Source organism: Acinonyx jubatus, chromosome B3 (genome assembly GCF_027475565.1).
Source record: "Acinonyx jubatus isolate Ajub_Pintada_27869175 chromosome B3, VMU_Ajub_asm_v1.0, whole genome shotgun sequence".
Lineage (NCBI taxonomy): Eukaryota > Metazoa > Chordata > Mammalia > Carnivora > Felidae > Acinonyx > Acinonyx jubatus.
In genome coordinates, this window is record NC_069386.1 from 54,590,352 (window position 1) to 54,610,685 (window position 20,334).

Here is a 20,334-nt window from a genome sequence, read left to right on the forward strand (position 1 = left end):
AGGAATTGTGCATATAAAGGTGGCCACAGATTTGCAACAATGTGGATGGAACAAGAGTGTATTATGCTAAGTGAAATAAGTCAGTCAGAGAAAGACAAATGTCATATAATTTCACTCATGTGGAATTTAAGAAATAAATGAACATGGGGAAGGGAAAGAAAAAGAAAATAAGATAAAAACAGAGAGGGAGGCAAACCATAGGAGACTTTAAATATGGAGAACAAATTGAGGGTTGCTGGAGTGGAGGTGGGTGGGGGGATTGGCTAAATGGATGATGGGTATTAAGGAAGGCACTTGTGGGGATGAGCACTGGGTATTGCATGTAAGTGGTGAATCACCGAATTCTACTCCTGAAGCCAATACTATATGTTAACTAACAACACTATACGTTAACTAACTTGAATTTAAATTAAAAAAAAGTAGAAATGAAAGATAAAACCATGATCACTTAATAAAGTAGTTTAGTAATCAAAAAAAAAAAAAAACAGGTGGCCACAGGATTATGCTGGACAGTAAAAGTACAATTATTTTTACAAAGTAAAAATACTGGATTAATCTTTACCAGATATCTAATAATCATTATATTTTTTATATGGAAAGAACTCCAATGTGCATTGTTTAGTGAAAACAGTAGAATGCACGACAATGTGTAAAATGTTTCAATATGTGTTTGAAAAAAATACAGACGGAAAATTAGATAGATGAGATAGAGATACTTATATATGTATATTTGTATAGGCATAGAAAATTTCTGGGAGGATTTATAAGAAACTGACAGTAATGATTGTCTTGGAGAGAAAACTGAAGATCTATATTAGATAAGAGACATTTCAAGATATACTTTTCAGTACTTCTTAAATATTTTATTAGTGTATATTTTACTTTTTGAGTAAAAATCAGTGAATACAAAAATTGCCATCATCATTATCAACAATGATTTGTTCAGTTTCTACCCATTGTAGAAGGCAACATGCTAGACTTTATATGCATGTAAACTAGTATTCACAAACATCCTACAGTATCAGTTGAAGTTATGTAGCTTATATAATATTGCAGAGAAAGTAAAGGATGGAGCCATTTTTTCCTGCTTTTAACTAGGGTTTTTGGAAATCTATAATTCATAGCCATCTGTATAGGCATTTAGCTCTTTACTACAGAGAAAATAAAAGGATTTTTTCAACTATGATCTCAAATCACTGGGATTACAAATTTTGTCAATATGTATCATTCCTAGAGTTTCAGTGAAGGTAGAGACTTAAAATAACGTCTTTCAAACCTATTTTTTTATTTCAACTATTAGGACAACCTTGACATATAATTTTTTTTCTGACTTGGAAGTTATAGCCAGGATTCTGCAAAAAATCCAACTGGTTTCTGTCTAAATATGTTGTCACTTAATGTAAATATACAATTCTTTTATGGTTTTTTAAAGCATTATACTCGGGTACAAAAAAAATATATCACCAAACTTGTACTATGTCAATTGCTTTCCACTTTTAAATTGTTTGAGTAAACATTATCATTTATAATTTTTTGCATACAAAATTGGTGATGTGTCTGAGTATTATTATGTAATATTTGTTCTATTGATCATATCTAGTTGTGATTTGGGGAACTACCATAAAAATGTCAAGGGCCACAAGGAGGTAACAGCATAGCTCATTACACTACAGGTCTTCATCTTTCATGGGAGGGAGGTTAAGCAGGAGGAAAAAGAATCAAATTCACTAACAAAGAAGAAAGGGATGAATTGACGAAGTCTCAGATTGTTCATGTCTGGTATCAAAGGATAGCACAGAGGTAGATCATATGGAGAGGTGGACTGGGCCCTACAAGTTTAGAGACACTAGTATATAGATTCATGGTTGCATTAGAATTCTGCTCCCAGTTTGGCTATGTGGATACTTCTGTGGGATTTAATGATGAAGTGTCTTGATAACTGAGGGTCAAATTCATAAAAAGAGTAACTTATTACTATACTCATTCAGAATGATTATTCAGGGCATTGAGCCTGAACCTAATTTTTAAACTATTTAATTTGCTATTTCTTTGTATCTGAGAAAAAAGAGCTTTACGTCAAAGTTAAGTCTTTGTGTCATTTTCAAAAAGAATAGGATATCCCAAACAGCTATGAAAACTGTCAAATGCAGCTATTGCATTTCGACTACGGTTGTTCAGATTGGCTTTTGAACAACCAACCATTCCCGGAGAGTTTTTCTCCCCTTATGTAAAGATTTACATAAGCTGTGGCTTTAGGAATTGTAAATAAGCTATGTTTCTCTCTCTAGAACATTAGTCCAAAGAACAATGTGAGTTTACTCCATTTCCTTATTAATGGAAATACTTTTATTTTGTTTTCTTGCAAACTGGGGGACAAATATGAGAATATTTAAATTTTGATGATGCTAATTTTACAAAGAATGAGCTTTAAGACTTATCATGTGGAATGAGGTGGAGTATGGTGGGAGAGAATTTCAGATCTTTTTAAAGAGAACTTTGGCTCATTTTACTTCTTCAGAATAAATTGAAATCCCTTTATAATGCCCTAAGTTTCTTTTTCTGTGCTTTTTGAAAACTCCTTGTGCCCTTTTCTCACAACCAACTTTTCCCTCTTTTCCTTCTCCCCCTTGTCTCTTCTTTCCACTTTCCCACACAAAGCAAAGTGATACCTGGGTCTGATCTCAGGAGCTTCAAATCAACCCCCTTCTCAAAATTTTAATGGGGGCCGCCATTTTTTTCTGACATTGTCACATTGCTAACTTCTTTTGATCAAAGCACCGAATATCCTAGATAAAGTCTAAATCTTCTATCTGTAAAGAAACCAGCCATTCAGCAGACTGTTGCAAATATAGTACATGGGACAAGTAAAGCCTGGTGAGGAGAAAGGATAAGGGTACAGCATTCAGAGCATGGGCTCCGCTCAGGAAGTCACTCAGCCTCTGGTGGTAGGATGCAGAGTCAGGGACCCCGAGCAGCCAAGGAGAATACATTTTAGAGATGGGTTTCCTTGTGGAAAGAAGAACGAACAGAAACTAAAGGGAAAACTTCACCCTTATTAGCATCTTCCGTGAGAGCAATATTCCTAGACTCCCTAGTGTGGGTAACCATTTGATAAAATCAATGTTGAATGAATGGATATGAAAGGAATTGTTCCAATCAATTTTTTCTTTTACCTCAAAACCTGGGCAAAAGTAAACTACATTTGGATATGTGACAGCTAATTATTCTTTTTAGCAAGTAATTACATCCATAAAGAATGATATTCATTCCAAAATGTGTTCCAGAAGAGCAGGAAGATAAAGTGCATCAATATATTTTAGAGCAAGTTATAGAAGAAGAAATCTATGAAGTTTATCAATGATTTGCTACATGATTAGAAAAAATGCTACCTCCTGCTTCTAGCAGATTTGGGAACCCATTATTGATTTTCATTAAATAATGAAAAGCTTAGCCATTTCTGTACTTAAATTTAATTCAGTTACTTTTATATGCTTAAGAGCATTCAGGAGCCTCAGGCAAACTTTTGAAGAGGAAGGGATAAAATGCTGAATCTTATAAATCTTGGGTTTCTCTTTAAAGAATATAAAATACCCATGTGCTCTAAAGGCTGACACCACAGTATTAACTACAGTAAGCTCCAGTGATGATTTTTCGTTTTTTTGGTTTTTTTTTGCCTCTTACAACTGCTGCAGAGGCATTCATACTAAGGTGAAATTAGCTTAGTATCTGGTTTGGAATGTTTAACCAAGAGTGCACTGAGTACACTATAAGTTTAAAGAAAATATAATGCACTGCCTCACTTTCAGAGCTAATTCTTTAGTTCTCGGTGCTCAGTAAATATTTGTGAAACACTCCGTGTATTGTCTAGTTATTGGGAACGAGGGACAGCTGTGTAAGGAAGGAGGGTGGTTTGGAATAGACTTCCCCACAAGACACTCCAACATTCATAGCATGATTAAAGAGCAGGAGATCACCTGAAGGAATAAAGGGAGGGAGGATACTTGCCTGTGCCCTGAAGCTTACCTTTGCAAGTTGCTCGTGAATCTCAAGCAGGCTGGGTCGGTTGACCTTGGGCCCGCTGATGCTACCAGTATTGCGATAGTACTCAATCTTGGGAACAGCATCCACGGTGTTGTGGCCAAAGGTTTGTAGGTAGTATGTGTTTGTGTGAGAATCATAAGCATGAAAACTGGCATCTGTTTTAGCGGTTTCTCCATTTTGGAGGAAATTGTCATAGCACTCCTGATTTCCAGGCCTAAAGCTGATTCTGAATCTGTTCTGGGTTTCATCTCCAAAAGAGGTTTCCTCATAATGTGGAGGATCGGTGTTATTATCCACAGCCGCGCTGCTCTCGTGGCTCTCATTTATGACATTAACTTGAAAGCGATTGCTATTACTGGGCGTTGAATCCAGAAATACATTGGAAGAGTTGTTCAGTGACATCTTCCAAAATGGATTTTTTTTTGGACTAAGCTGTCTACTTTATGGTTTTTTAAAAAAAATCTATGTATTTCCTCCTCAAAATAAACTTTAATGTGTTTACATTAGGGAGCTCCTGGCCTTTGTTCTAGAAGGACTCAACAAATAGATTCTTGATGTATTGTTTCTCTCCTCTACATCCTTTGAATGTTCTTCAAAGCTGCCATTGAAAAAGAAAATTAAACTTGTTTCAAGTAATATAAATACAATTAAGTAGGCATAGGGGTATGAGGGCAAAGTTTTCTGTTACAAAACATATAATATCTTAAATTCATTCCATTAAAAATTACCTGTCCGGGAACTCTAGTCACCTGAGCAATTAAATCCCATAATAACTAACTAGGGACCTGCTTCAGTGAACAGAATTTTCAATAGAGTCATTAAAATATTATCTATGTTTGTAGCATTTGTTTGGACTCAGTGCAGTTGGATTTAATATGATTTTAGAAAAGATGTAACTCTACCAGTGAGTACAGTAAGAGAAGATGAGAATATTCTCAGTCTGAAACACCGTTCATTGACAGTACGAAATGTTGAAACTGCAAAGTATTTTTTATAGACATGAATTCATACTATCTAATAATGATGATTATATTCCATGATGATTATAAAATTTAAAAATATTTTTTAACTTCTAAAAAATACATGCTTGTTAATTTTTAAAAATAAATCCTGTGAAGATGATAGCTTTGTAAATTCATGGATCTTTTAGTAGCCTCTCATCTGCTCATACATTTATGTTTTGCAAATACTATCATGGAATCTTTAAAAATATATAGGTATTCAGTGTAACGAAATAAATCTCAGTCCTTAACAAAGGTGTACGCTATATTTAGGTAAGATAATCATGCCCTGTTAATTCTCTTTAATGAAATAGTCTCAAATTCATTGAGAAGCTTTTAATTTGACTGAGAGGCAGACTACATAATCACTTCTTTTACCATCCATGATATGAGCCATCTTAGTACATTCTTTAGTGAGATTAATAGTTCTTTATTGATAACTTAAATGTTGGCTTTTTAGAAAAGCAGACAAATGCAAACAAAACCGTGCCTGTCTCCTGAAGTTACTAGGCTATTTCTTTGAATTAAAAAAAATATCTTAACTTCAACTTGCAAAGAACATTTTTTGGGGCGAAACTATAAGTGAGGCTGTTATCTCTTTAATTTTTATAGACCATCCCATGTCTCTTCATAGTCCTTGACATCCTCACCTTTACTCCATTCCTCAGGATCTACTTTATGACATAATATTAAGTGTGATTTTTACCCCATCCAGAAATGTTTAACTTACCATCAGAAGAAGCCTTCTTCTCAGGAAGCTTTATCTGTTTCAACACCACCCAGGCATATATGGGGCACCTAACTTTCACTCCAAAACCTTGGGCTTCTTATTGGTTAGAACCTTCCTTGAAAGAGGTGACTGAGCAGTGATTGGCCTGGAATAATACCGTGGGCCCTGCCCAGTCATTAGCCCTGAGGAACCTTAAGTACTTCATCAACTAGTAACCAGTAGTAAATCATTAATTCATTTAGACAGAAAGTCACATTAAGTTTCTTTAATTCATAAGGGAAGTTGGATTGCTCAACAGTAATAATCCACCAAAATATAATCAGTGCTTCAGCTGTTTGGGGCTAAATAAATTCAATCCCATTGTCTTCACGATTCCTGGTGGCCTCCTATTATTTAACATGTACAGCAAAATCTAGGCTTCCAGAGATAATTTCTATACTTGGTAACTAGAAAATGGTATTTGAGATTATTTTCTTTTTTATAGTAGATATTAGCTGAATTCTTCTCTGCATGGGAAGTGAGCGGATTGAATGTAGAATTGGTGATTTATTGAAAATATTTCTACGTAGTGGAAAAACTGAAGCAGGAATGAAACTGTGGGTAAGGTTCCCAGTGGCATTGCTAAATGACCTTTTTGTCTCTACCTGGCAAAACATTTATATCAAACCCGGTTTTTTAGTGTTATTGAGAGACAGGTTTTGCTCAAATCTGTGAGGTGGTGATTATTAAGACAGCACAAACAATTCCTCCACACAGGTCCTGTCACTGGTTTTCAATCAGATTGATTGAATGAATCCACCTTGTGTTTTATAAGAAACTACCCAAGTGATTTCCACCTGCCTGAGCAGCACCGTTGTGGCAAAACACAGTGGTTAGGAGCAAGACTCTGAAGTCAGTATACTCAATTTGCATCCCAGCTGTGCCACTTCCTAGCTGCGTGAGCTTTGGCGAATTACTCAGTCTTTCCGAGCCTTAACTTTCTCATCTGTAAAATGCTATTGTGGATAATAATGTTATCTACCTTGTTGTAAAGTTACTGTGAAGATCAAATGAGTTAATTTGTGTATAGGATTTAGATCAGCACTGGTTTGTACTTAGCACTTGCTTTTACTATGTTGGAAATATTTACAATTGACTGCTGACTTTTACTTAGTCATATCCAAGATTCCAAAGTGAATTGTTGGAGATTGGGATAGGTACTATGCCTATTAAAGTAGGAGGAAAGTTAAGTTGGTGAACAGATGCTGGATTGTAGAAAAGGGTCTGGAGATACCTAAGACTCCTTAGACGCTCTTAGGTAAATGTCATGCTAACCAGCCAGGCTAATGCCAGAGGCTGTTTCAAAAATAGAGACAGAATTACAACTATGTACCACTAACTCATTCTGCTCTTAAGTACAAGGCATTTATCTGTTCCACAAAAGGTTCTGACTCCCCACACAGAAGGCATGGGAATTACGCCTTTCAGATTCAGATTCATTTCAGATTCATCTGGGTGTTGCTATTATTCAGAACAGCTAAGATGGGGCTGGTACTCAAAATAAGTCCTATTCCCTGGTCCTGGTGGGAAGCTTTGAATTCGCTTGCAGTTATCTCTGACACCTCTAGTCCCCTTTTCCTTCAACCATTCCCTCAGCTCCATCCCTCTTTCAGGAGCCTACCTATTTATTCCTTAACCTTTTCCTCTGCCAAAGACTGTGCATGCATCTGATAGTGGTCAATTTTGCTTTTTCCTTGCTGTCTGCCTGTCTGACTGCAGTGTTGTGTGAATTAGTTTTAGTCTCGGTCTTACATCAACCAGACATTTTTGTTCTAAGCCTTTTATCTTAACCATGAAATGAAAGTCTTTGTTCTCTATTAAGGGGATTCAGATGTTCTGGAGCAGATGGAAGATGGTTTGGGGGATATGGATGAAATTACAACATCCATAAGCCAACTTTGAAAGGTAAACTCAATTTAGGCCTTTCAGACATAGGAGTAAGGTAATAGGAGGAAACTGTCTGGAGGTATGCTCCTCTATTTTTTCTCTTGTCTTCCCTCATGGGGCTCTAGGAAAGGGGAAGCTAGAGGATGATATGACTATGACATTGGACTCTCCTAGAAGACTTAGCATTTCATGAAGTTTCCATGATGTATCCATATTATGGCCATCCTTCATATTTTTTATATTGTTTCTGGCTCTGAAAATACAGACACTGACCACTCTTTCCCCACCCCACCCCCCCAAAAGTCTAAGGTGAACAATAGATCATGAATAAATGCTATGGATAAAGACACTTTTGGTTAAAAGAATTTCTGTTTAGTGGGATTGAAAATAATACTATGGTGGAATTGATGAGATATGAAAAGCTTGTGAGTGTTGAAATTTCAGAAATAATGCTCATACTTCATAAATTTTCTTGTGTTTTAGGTTTTAGGGTCTTCTTTTTGAAATAAAAATCTGACTTTGTTATGTTCTAGTCACCAAAATGCAGGGTCTTGTTGGATGTCTTCCCTGGGAGACAAAAGGTGCATCTTATACTTAGCTAGATATCTTAGCAAGTACTTTAAAAACCTGGTTCACAAAGGAGGTGCTTAGTGTCCTGGTATATACAACTTTCAGTGTGTCCACCTGACTTGGCTCAATGAGGTGTTCTTGGACCAAACTAATAACTGACTACAAGGTGTCCCAGGCCGACACTCCTATACCTAATGTGTCTCAAAGAGCCTCCTTGAGGTGTGGGCTTGGTCCAAAAGATCAACAGCCAACACAGAAGTGTTCTAAATCTATTAGGAGACGGAAAGTATCAGGGAATCATATCTGACACAACTGGTTTTGGAGTGATCTGAGCAGCAACCATAGTTCTAAGATATATAGAAATCTTGAGGATAGTGTCTGGGAGCACAGCATGATGTTTACAAATAATGACTCTGACATTAGACTGCCCATATTCAATTCCTAACACAACCACTCTCTAGCTTGATGACCCTGGGAAGTTATGTAATCTCTCTCAGCTTCAGTTCCTCATCTGTGACACTGAGACAATAAAATGGAAATAGTAGTGTTGAACTCAAAGGATTCATAAGGGGATCAAATCACATAGTAAATGGAAAGCACCCAACTTGGTGCAAACTCTTAGTAAATATTAGTCATTCTTTTTTCTGTGTGTTTGGCAGTTCTGTGTTCTCAAGTGACACAAATAGTTTTGTATTTATTTATCTCCTACTATATTCCTCAATTTGATAACCATAAAGAGTCAAAATTTTGTAGCTGTTATTATTTTATAATAATATCCTATCTTTTCATTTATCAAATGAAGAGAATGAAGGTTGAATAAGGAATAATTTACACTAAGCCATTGCTTCTTTAGGTTTGAGAATCCTTATTAGTATTACCAATGAGGATAATAAATGATTGCAAGGTATGTTTCAACAATGTTTTATGGTTTTCATATTGCTTTCACATTCATCTTACATCACTTGGTCCTCTCAACATTCCTGCAAGATATGCAGGATAGGTTTCTTTATCCTTGTTTTTGTAGATATGGAAAGGTTCCTCTTAGACAGCTTTATAGGTCATAAAGCTTCTTGGCTAAGTCAACATTAGAATTCAAACCACAGAATTGAGACTCCTAAACTGAAAAAATTTTCATAACATCCTAAATCCTCATTCATCTCAGCTCTCTGGGTTTCCCGATACGTTCACAGAGTTCATAGGGCACTAGAATTGAAAGGGACATTAAAAATCCTCTGGTTAGCTTCCTCACTGAAGTCCATAGAGATTAGATGACTTGACCAACCATACATGTTTATTGAATTTAGTGGATGAAGTGAGCCTCTTCCAGCATGCTCGAGGAGATTACAGTTGTATCTTCCATGGGTCCCAGTGGCATAACTCTAAAAAACCATAAAGGTGGAACTCTCACGCAAGTGCATATTCAAATGTCCCTTTATCAAATTCTTCAACTTCATCTTCCCATGTAGAGGAAGGCATGCTACTGTACGGGTCTAACAGGATTTTGAAGCATCTAATAATAAGAAGTCCTAAGAAGATACACAAAATCCCAACAAAAGCAAAGCCAGTTTTTTGTTCCAGAGTCAACGAAAAAGCTGATACTTCATTGACGCTCATCTTAGCTGAGGAGTTGCCACAGTAGGTACTACTCATTATTCACTGTCACATCATTATGGCTCTTCAGAATTCCTGCTGGAGTCACCTGTTGGCCTAAATACAAAATAGAACTCAGTTTAGTGTTATTCATATACAGTATTGAGCAGGTAATTGTTTTATAAAATCTGGCAGTTTTCAAACCCTCTTGACTTAACTCACAAAAGATGTGTGAAAACATCATCAGATATGGATCAGCATCAAATTAGCTTTGGAGATGCTATTTCTATTGTAGTAATTACTGAATTGCCTCGGTGGGCAAATGAAACTGTACCTACATGCACTAAATATAAAATCAGATATGAAAGTGAATATTCAAATAATGAACCCTAGAAGTTTGGATTCATTGTGAGATGGTTAAGTCATTACTTCTTTGAACTGAATTGTCATCTAATTTTTACTTCATTTTTGCATGTGTAGATAACACCATAAATAATCATAGTGTGTGAGCTGGTCAAGCTCTCTAAGGTCCATGTTCTAAGGTCTGTCTCCAGTGCCACTTTGTCTGATACAGATTCTGATCCTTTTAAATAGGTATAAAGTCTCTCTTTTCATTCCCTTAGCTTTTAGATGTATGCACTTGTGTTTTCTTCCCCACTACCACTCCGTATGCTAGATGTTAATTTCTTGAAGAGGTAAATTGTGTTTTTAAAATTATTTTAATAAGAGCCGTACCCAACAGAGCATCCTGCAAGTAGCAGGCAACAGTAGCTGTGGATCATTAGCCATTGCCCCGCCATCCCCATTAACTTTCAGAACACCCTAAATGGACATAAAATCCAAGTTAAACAGCATGTTTTCCATAAACATTCAGCTTCACAATGAGCTCCCCAGTTCTCTTCCTAACCAGAATCTTACTCCTAAGCTTGTACTCTACTGAGATTTTAAAACTACAGCAAAATTGTTCAGAAAGTGTATGTTAGGGGCGCCTAGGTGGCTTGGTCAGTTAAGCGTCTGAGTTTGGCTCAGGTCATGATCTCACGGTCCGTGAGTTCAAGCCCCACGTCAGGCTCTGTGCTGACAGCTCAGAGCCTGGAGCCTGTTTCAGATTCTGTGTCTCCCTCCCTCTCTGCCCCTCCCTGTTCATGCTCTGTCTCTCTCTGTCTCAAAAATAAATAAACGTTAAAAAAAATTAGAAAAGAAAGTGTACGTTGGATTGAAGCAAAACAGATTTTCCCACTTGATGTGTTAAGTTAATTAATTAATTAAAATTAAGATGAGTTCATTAGATCAAAGTTTACTAACGCACAGCCACCCTTCTTGAGAGGACTGTCATTAAATAGCTTATCATCTAAAACTGAGAATAATAGATTGCTAGTGTTTGCACTTTTATTGTTGCTTTTTCTAATAATTTTTAAGAATTATTTATTAAAATGACCGACCCTTCAGATTTTTTTTGTATTCAATTTTCAGAAAACCACTGAGACAGAACAGGGATGGGAGGTAAGGAATAAAGAAAGGTAATTAAAAAGAACAAAACTTGTAGCTTTCAAAGTTATTGACCAATGAATAAACCAGTTAATATTTAATGATATTCTTTTTATTATGGTTTGGATTACAAAACAGCTTTATCTTTGTCTTCAAATCTTAAGTGTCAGGAATATTTAATACATTCTGGGGTATGCTGTTATTTGACTTTTTTAATAAAAGGAAAAATACTGTTTTCAACTTCTCTGTTAAACTTCTTTCCATCAAATCATTTTTTTCTGCCCTAATACATATTGGTATAGACTATACTTTGGTTCTTTTCTTAATTTAGTATCACTTAAGTGGCTCAGAGTGATTTCTCTGATTGACCTCTTGTAAGTACTCTTTATCTTGTAGAAGACATGAGACTGGACTGAATATCTAATGACCTTGGGACTTAACTAGAACTTTCTTCTGATGAAATTTCTACTTTTATTGCTTTTGTCAGTTAAAGGTCTTTTGCTGAGATCCATACATCCTCTGGTTCATTTGTTTAACAAGTGGAGAAACTGAAAAGCAGTATGTTTATACATCGAGATGCTGAACCAAATATTTGTCATGTAACAGACTGATTCAGCCAAGTAACTAGTCTGAATTCTTTCTTCACTAGAGCCATGACCTTGCTAGGCTATATCATTTGATAATTTCAGAGAGCATGTGTATAAGAGGAAGCAATAAACCTGGTTTACTGATGGACACTGTGGTATGTACGACAGGCTCCCTTCCATGAAGGATTTATGCCCAGCAGCTGGGAGTGTTGCCACCAGATGGTCTTTGGCTGTAGCCCCTTTCGAGGAGAGCTGCCTCATCCAAGGTCACTTCAATTCCTAAGGCAGACCATTTTTTAAATATTTTTTAAAAATATTTTTATTTTATTTTTGAGAGAGAGAAAAAGAGAGAAAGAGATAGAACATGAGTGGGGGAGGGGCAGAGAGAGAGAGAGGGAGGTACAGAATCAGAAGCAGGCTCCAAGCTCTGTCAGCATAGAGCCTGATGCAGGGCTCGAACCCACAAACTGTGAGCTCATGACCTGAGCTGAAGTTGGAGGCTTAACGGACTGAGCCACCCAGGAACCCCAACTGATAAGGCAGACCGTTTTTAATGTCTGATTAATGTGAGAGCAAAAGACCTGATCATCTTGACACAAGGGAGTACAACTCTAAAAAACCATTCTAGCTCTAGAGTTGTTCATGGAGTAAACCAAGACTGTCACTGGTTCCACGTCACAGCTCGACCTGTGCCGATTCCTGCCTACTTTCTCGTTCTTCCACAGGTGTTGAGCCCAAGGGCACTACTTAACAAACATCCTCACACTAAACTCTCAGAGTCTGGTTTCTGAGGACCAAATGTAACAATCGGTGGTACAGAAGTGAAAACATCTGGACAGTTTTCATAATCTGCACTTTTTTTATCGAGTTCATTTTGCCATTATGAAGAAACAGCCTAAACTATGTATAATTATGATATTAGTTAACTTTACATGTTTTTAAAAATCATAATGTAGAAAGAGACACAGGGTCATAGCTGATCATTAGAAGAGTTAAGTCTGTTGGCTCTTAATGATTAATCCACTAGACTCTGTTATTCTTATTAAAACCTATCGACTAAAAAATAAATAAATAAATAAATAAATAAATAAATAAAACCTATAGACTGAGCAAACAAACAAAAAAAAAGGCATTTACTAGTTGTAGCAATAAAACACTCAATTCATTTGTCAATATTAAATTAAAACACAGTATCTTTCTAGTTAGAGATATAAAATTATACTTTTTATCACAATCATCTAACATACGAGATAATGCTTTGTTCTGAGAGTCTCAAACAATCTGTGAATTGAGCTACTTTACTTTTTAAAGGAAAAACTCCTACTTCTCAAGTACTGGTTACAGTTCCCAGCATATGATAGATATCCAATAAATATTTTAATTGAATCAAAGTAAATTTATTGAAAAATATAATTTTTTAAGAATAAAGTTCTGGGTCCTAAGAATCTAATTGTTGAATATCCAGAAAACATATTAAAAACATTTAACATTTAAATGTCAAAATGAAATGAATAAAAAAAACTTTTATTTGATTTCAAAAAAAAATTGGCCTCAAAGATAAGTATCAAAATTCAGCAGCTCATTCAGAGTTCAGTGTTTCTGTTTGTTTTTATCAGGTTGATTAATAAGAACATTCCTGGAAAGATTCACATGATTTGTACTCAAAGTGATTCTAGCCTGTAAGGGAGAGGATACATGCACAAACAGGAAAAAACTGGTATAGGCTTCTACAAGACAATAAAAGGAAAGGAGAAGCAAACTTGTATTTAACATACACTGTATACCAAACACTGCTTTACATATGTTATTCTATTTAATCCCCATAATAATCATACAGGGTTAGTAGTATTATCTTCAACATATTGATGAAAAAAGAGATTCAAAAATCAACAAATTTAGAGGAAATAGATATTTCACCCATTTAAGGATCAGGAAAGTTTTTCTTGTAAAAGATTGTATTTGAGATGAGTCTTGAAAAAAGACAGAAGATTTAGATATGCAAGGAAGGAAACAGCATGACAATGAATATGAAGTCAGAAAAGTGCTGAATTTATCCAGAGGAGCAGTTTGTTCAGAGCAATTTGATACAAGCAAAGAGGAGTATGGGAAACAAAACATTGAAAAGGTAGGTTGAGCCAAAATGTGAAATCTCCAGACTGTCAGGCTAAGAGTTTGCAATTTTTTTTAATTTTTTTTTAACGTTTTATTTATTTTTGAGACAGAGAGAGACAGAGCATGAATGGGGGAGGGGCAGAGAGAGAGGGAGACACAGAATTGGAAGCAGGCTCCAGGCTCTGAGCCATCAGCCCAGAGCCCGACGTGGGGCTTGAACTCACGGACCTCGAGATCATGACCTGAGCCGAAGTCAGCTGCCCAACTGACTGAGCCACCCAGGCGCCCCATAAGAGTTTGCAATTTATTTGCCTAAGGGTTGACTGGTTTGGTGATGAGACGAAATAAACATAGATTTCAGGGGGGACATCATAGGAAATAAATGTTCCAGGTGAGAAGTAATGAGGGCTTGGACTACAGGGTAGATAAGTGGGAGAGGAAATGGGTTCAAAAGATGTTTATAAAGATATCAGGGATAGTTTTGGCAAATAATGGAAGGTAGTGGGCCATGGAGAGAGGTATCAAAGATGACTCCACTCTTTTAAGCCTGAACAAGTGTAAAGGCAATGTTTTCATCAACCAAAATAAAGAAAATACAAGCAAAGTGTAAATTTAGTAAACAAAGGGTTTAGTTCTGGTCTTAGTGAATTTGTGGTGTTTACATCTGGCACATAATAGACATCAATGAACAGGCAGGTTTTTTTTTTCTTTTTTAAGTTTATTTATTTATTTTGAGACAGAGAGAGAGAGCATGTGCACACTCGTGGGGGAGGGGCAGAGAGAGGGGGGGAGAGAGAGAGAGAGAGAGAGAGAGAGAATCCCAGGCAGGCTCTGCACTGTCAGCGCAGATCCACACAAGGGCTCTATCTCAAGAATCCATGAGATCATGACCTGAGCCAAAATCAAAAGCCCAACGCTTAACTGACTGAGCCACACAGGCACCCCTCAATAAACGGTTTTAAATAAATTAATCCAGCTCATTTTGTCCCGCATAAAATCACTGGTGGGGAAAACATCTTAAGGATATTATTGCCAAATAGAGTTTGTGGGGAAGAATGCCTCCAGGACACAATTTAATACATAGAAGCATTTACAGATCAAAACTTAAGAGAAGGAAAGAATTGCTGAGTTTTTCAGGAAAGAGGAGACCAAGGAAGATGACAGGTGTATTCTAATATTTGAAGAGTTATCCTGGAGGAAGCCAGATCTACTTGTTCTGGATGGATCCAGAAAGCAATTTTGATGTCATCCCATTAAGGTTCTATTTGCAGTTACCAAAAAGGATTGAAAATGAAAGAAGCCTAGCAATGAGCCTCAAAGAATCCCTCTCTTACAAGAAGAAAACAGGATCTGCTAGTAGAGTTGTGTAAGGAATGAGAGTTCTAAGTGAATCTGCAGTAGGAAGTTCACTTGGAACAAAGGAAGCTAGAGTTTCTGAAGGTGCTGGTAAACAGTGTTGAATTCTTCAGTGGTGATGGAAACAAGTGATGAAAAACAGGACCCTGGGTTTGGCATTCAGACTTTTTTCACCGCTTTTAAAGCTTCAGTTGAATGTCCAGGGGGGACAATAATTGAAGAGGGTTTTGGAGTGATGGATAATGAATAAATGAAGCCCAATGCTAAAAGAAACTTGACAAAAAGGAAGTTTCACTTCCTTTACTTCAACAAAAATTTAAGTGCATAAGTTTAGATCATTAGACTACTTATTTCCAATAATAAGGACAGGATTATATATTCAGCTGTTAAAAGTGGAGCCAAGTAAATACACTTGGGGTTCAAAGAACTAGGAAATTTCCATTTTTAACCAAAAATTGGGTGACAAAGAACAGAGGTTTTATTAAGATCTTAAAAGGAAGAACTTGGACTTTTATATTCATTTGAAAATTCTGCCTTATGCTAAAGATGAAAACCAAATACAAGTCAAGAAAAACAACTAAGAGGATAATATTTAAAGCTTGAAAAAAAAGCCTGGCCATTGCTGTAGGCTGTGGACAGACAAGCAAATTAGTAAAAAGTTAAGCAATTGCCTAACAATGTGTTCAGCAAATAGATGCTCTTAGTAATTTAAGCCATATGTGTAGCAACTGAAATACCAGTATTTGTAGGCCTAAATTTTTCAAACGTTTGCCCAAACTTTCCATTTTACTTGCTCTGTGAAATGAATAACTTATACTTTCAACAGCAGGTAGAAAATTTTTGAGAATATACTGCTAAGTGCAATGAACTTTGTACCTTTCTATTGATATAGAGCATAATTAGATTAAAAAGTATTGTTAGTAACAAAATATTGTTAAAAATAAATAGAAGTCTCCAGTTACAACACTGATTTCTTCATAATTAATAAGATATCCAAAATTACTCAACAATGTGGATAAAAGATACATTTTACTTTCTCTAGTCCATGGAAGAGATGGAAATGCAAAACAAATCAGTATGCTCTGTAAAACAGACATTTTAATGCCTACCTCAGAGGGAAAACATCATCTTAATATCTTGTTTACTGGGAAATAGAAAAATGAGAGACATTCAGACCATGAGGTTACAAAACCATGATAAATAAGCCCTGTTGAGAAAAAAGAAATGAATTTTCAAAAAAAGAGTAGATGTAGAATTATGTGATAAGAGTCATTTTAAACATCCTACACCATAAAATATGGGTTAAAAGATCAACATTTAGGTCCTTTAGAAATGAGCAATTGAGTTGAAGGTACATCATTTCCTTCATGGCAATTATCAGGAGCTGGGATTTCTAAGTCCTGATGAGTCATAGGATTGGGCCAACAGTATACCGGTAGACCAAAAGGCCAAAATCTCATTCAATGGCTTTGTAGTTAGTAACCAGTAAACAAAGTCTATCTTTGATGAGTCATACAAGTGATACCATTGTGAGTAGTCAAGCAAATAGTATTTTTATACCTAATATATATATAGCCCTTCATACATGTAAATGTTGTGTTACTTTTTTCTTCTATGAATAAGCTTACTGATTAGAAAGATATAATTTCACTTTTTAGGAACATATAGTATGCATGCAACAATGTGCAACTGCAGAAACCAATATTGAAGAGTATATGCCCATTAAAAAAAGAACCTCTAGCATTTTAATCAACAGGTTTTTTCCTTTGGTTTATTTATCTATTAATGATAGTCTAAACAGTTTATCTGAAATAACAACTATTATATTGGAATATGGTGTTCTTGGTGAAAAGTATTTTGATGTTAGTTATCAGATATAGTAATCTTTAATGCTCATAATATGGATATTCATGATTTCATGGAATGAGAACTATAAGAAATATCAGGCTTAAAAAATAATGAATCCTCCCATACGCACATAGACACATCCCCCACTCTACATCAAGGTTATTAAATCCTATTCAAAGTAAACAGGGAAAAAGAAACACTGTTCAGTCTGCTTCTGCACAGAGCTAGTTAATCATTAGGAATGGAATGTGTTGGAATTAAAGGAAAACCTTAAATTACAAAACCAGATGTCTTCATCATGATCAAGTGCAAACATTTCAGGCCTTCCCAGAAATCCAAAACCTCAGGATCTGCCAGAATTGCACCCTCCCTCCCCCACCAACCTTTCAGATTTCAACCTGAAGAGAACTTCCCTCTTAAGAGAATCTTCACATAGCTCCCCAAGGACTCTGACATTCGATCTTTTCAAAACACTGGAAATCTGGTCTGAAAATTTTCAAAATGTCTCACTAGAGAAATGTAGACTGTCATTATCATTCTGCCTTGTTTGTCTCCAGTTCTCTTTGGACATGTTAAACTAAAGAAGCATAGCACCAGCAAGCTAACTGCACACACACATTTTTTTTTTAATTTATTTTTTCTTTTTGGCAGCAGCACCAGCACCAGCAGAAATATCAGGGCTGTATCCTCCTTTAGAATTTGAACTGACCAGACCTGCAGGATCCATTCGTGAGCCCCCCTACCCCCCGCCCCTGCCCCCACCTCACCACCCCCTCACCCCCGCCCTCCCCAGCCTCCTTTCCTACTCCTCAGCTTCATAAATACAAGAGAATGAGGACATGCTTCTCATCTGAACCTGCACTGGAACCCTGTCAGTTAATGCGGAGGGTAGGGGGAGAAAGTTACTTCGCAGGCAGCGATGTCTCACCTTCCATGCTTGTTGCCATGGAGATGAAATCCAGCCAGTAGACTTAAGTGTTGGCAGGTTTGTCCGTGTTCGCTGATCGGTTCGGTAACAATGTAAAAGGCGTGTCCTGGGAACCTGCGTGGAGTCACAGTACCGTGGTTAGCGCTCTCCTGGCCTACGTGTGTAAATATCTGTATCTGTCGATGAGAGATAGAGGGCGTGGGCGCTCGTGAAGTACGTGTGCGCGCGCGTGTATTTGCAGGAAAATGTGCCTGATTTATTCGTTGTGGCACAGTGTAAACATTGGCGCGCGCGCGCCTATATGTGAAGGCATCTGACCGTGTGTGTTTGTGATACCGAGAAGAGTTGGGAAATGAGAAGGGGGAAGGGAATCGGCCACCGCAGCAGCAACAGGCTCTATCTATTCTGTTTTGCTAAAAAGAAAAAAAAAATAGGTGCTCATTTTCACTCATATCACACTGCAGGTTAGCAATCGGAGTTCATCGCCAATTTAATTAATTTATTGTTAAAATCCTTGTTTTCCTCTCTTCTGCAGCAGCATCTGTACCGCGGGCATTTTGTTGTGCTCGTTGACCGCAGTCTCAGTGAAGGAATAGACGCTAAATTCTTCTTTCTTCTCATCTGATTAGAGAAAGACGAGAATGAAAGTGTATTGGTTTAAGTGGGGACTGCATGCGTCATTTGGAGTTGTTTTCTCCTACTCTTCACCTTTTCTTTTCTACGCAAACCCAACCGGATCCTTCCCCCCAAGCTCCCAACCTAGCTCGCCGCCCCACCCCCGCATTTTAAGGCAGGAGTCTAGGCGCTGTCCGTAGTGCTGAAAAATTGCGTTGTAAGACCTACCTAGTAGATAGAACACACCAAGAGAGGAATGCTCCATTAAAGCCCATATGTAGTTGCAAGGCACATTTTCTAAAGTGTTAAATACATAGAATCTAAACTTAAACCTCAATGAAAGCAAAGCCAAACAAAAACAAAAGAAAAACAACAACAAGAAAACCTTTCCCCTCATCCTAACTTAGGGGTGTTGTCCTACTCAGTTATAAAGCTCCAATTCTATTCATGTTTGGATACTATATCCAGAACCTTCAAGTTACAAACACCTGTAGATTCTCTAAAAACTTGATTATTGACCTTGGAAATTATTAAATTGTCAGCTATTGGGGAAAATGTAGGTGCAGAATTGGGTCACTGTGTAGAAAAATGCTGAAAACACATCATGTAAAGGTGTGTTAGAATTCAATAATAAAGTGAAGACAAGGTAATGGTCATTCAGAATTTTTATGTATTCAGGAAATTTCATGGTCTTATAAAAAATTCTCAAAGTATAACTTGTAGTTCATATAAGACTATACTCAAAAATTTTTATTCTTTTTTATTTAAAACCATTAAACACCCCATAATATAGGTGAACTAACTGCCCACCAATAGACTGCAAAAGTTATTCCAGTAACATGTTCCTAACCAAGGTTTTAACTGGCTTTTTTTAAAAGCTTGCTAAGGTCCACATCTTATTTTGGTACTATGCCAGAGCAGTGCTTCTTGAAATTTAGTATGAGTATGAATCATCTCAGGATCTTGCTAAAATGCAGGTTTTCACTCAGCAAGTGTGAGTTTGGGTCTCAGATTCTGCATTTCTAACAAGATCCCAGGTGATGCCAGAAGTTGCTAGTTCGGGAACCACGCTTCAAGTAGCAAGGTTCTAGAAAGATTGTATTATGGCAATGCGGTCACTCATAGAGTATGGGAAAGGAGGTCGTTTTCTTCCTTCTATTGTTCTATGTATGTTTCTAGACTGCTGTAAGAATATTCTATTCACATAAGTTCAGAGGTTAACCATTTTGTTTGTACAATATTAACAACTATAACAAACTTTATAAATTTAATCATTTGATCTTGATTTGGCATTGTCCGGACACATACCACTGTTTATTTCACTCTATATTTTTACAGTATAACCTGCAATCACCCATTCTTTTTGTAATCCAAGCTCATGGAAAGAAACTAAATTATATGATTTTACTGCTTATGTATAGGCCTCAGTCCAAGGATTTGTTGTCATGATTTTATGCTCATGATACTGATTTTACAAATCTGAATGTTACATATCTAATTCTTACCCAGTTTAAAAAGTGGGAGAGGGCCATTGTTTCATTG

At 36.6% G+C, this 20,334-nt stretch overlaps 2 protein-coding genes across 11 annotated transcripts in view; both read right to left on the minus strand.

Moving 5' to 3' along the window:
• The window catches only part of SLC12A1 (solute carrier family 12 member 1), an 87,828-nt gene extending 81,908 nt beyond the window's left edge, over positions 1-5,920 (minus strand). For 4 of the 5 annotated variants that reach the window (XM_053224052.1, XM_015063437.3, XM_015063436.3 and 1 more), the window contains exons 1-2: positions 5,773-5,920; positions 4,024-4,639 (exon numbers count right to left, since the gene is read on the minus strand). In XM_053224052.1, the coding sequence (XP_053080027.1) occupies positions 4,024-4,443 (420 nt within the window). In that variant the 5' untranslated portion in view covers positions 4,444-4,639; positions 5,773-5,920. Of the gene's footprint in view, positions 1-4,023; positions 4,640-5,692; positions 5,712-5,772 lie in introns of those variants that run through there. The other variant, XM_027067199.2, reaches the window with a different exon arrangement.
• A 3,253-nt stretch (positions 5,921-9,173) lies between these two features.
• CTXN2 (cortexin 2) lies at positions 9,174-18,398 on the minus strand. 6 transcript variants are annotated; one of them, XM_053224054.1, is made up of 4 exons: positions 18,178-18,398; positions 16,511-16,608; positions 10,594-10,680; positions 9,174-9,975 (listed from the first exon to the last, which is right to left on the minus strand). In XM_053224054.1, the coding sequence occupies exon 4, from the start codon at positions 9,916-9,918 to the stop codon at positions 9,673-9,675; it is 246 nt and encodes an 81-aa protein (XP_053080029.1). In that variant the 5' UTR covers positions 9,919-9,975; positions 10,594-10,680; positions 16,511-16,608; positions 18,178-18,398; the 3' UTR covers positions 9,174-9,672. The 6 variants fall into 6 exon arrangements, with proteins under 6 accessions (XP_053080029.1, XP_026922995.1, XP_053080028.1 ...); XM_027067194.2 differs by lacking the exon at positions 10,594-10,680 and having other exon boundaries at positions 18,178-18,392; XM_053224053.1 differs by lacking the exons at positions 10,594-10,680; positions 18,178-18,398 and adding an exon at positions 18,156-18,174.
• Positions 18,399-20,334: the final 1,936 nt, after the last annotated feature.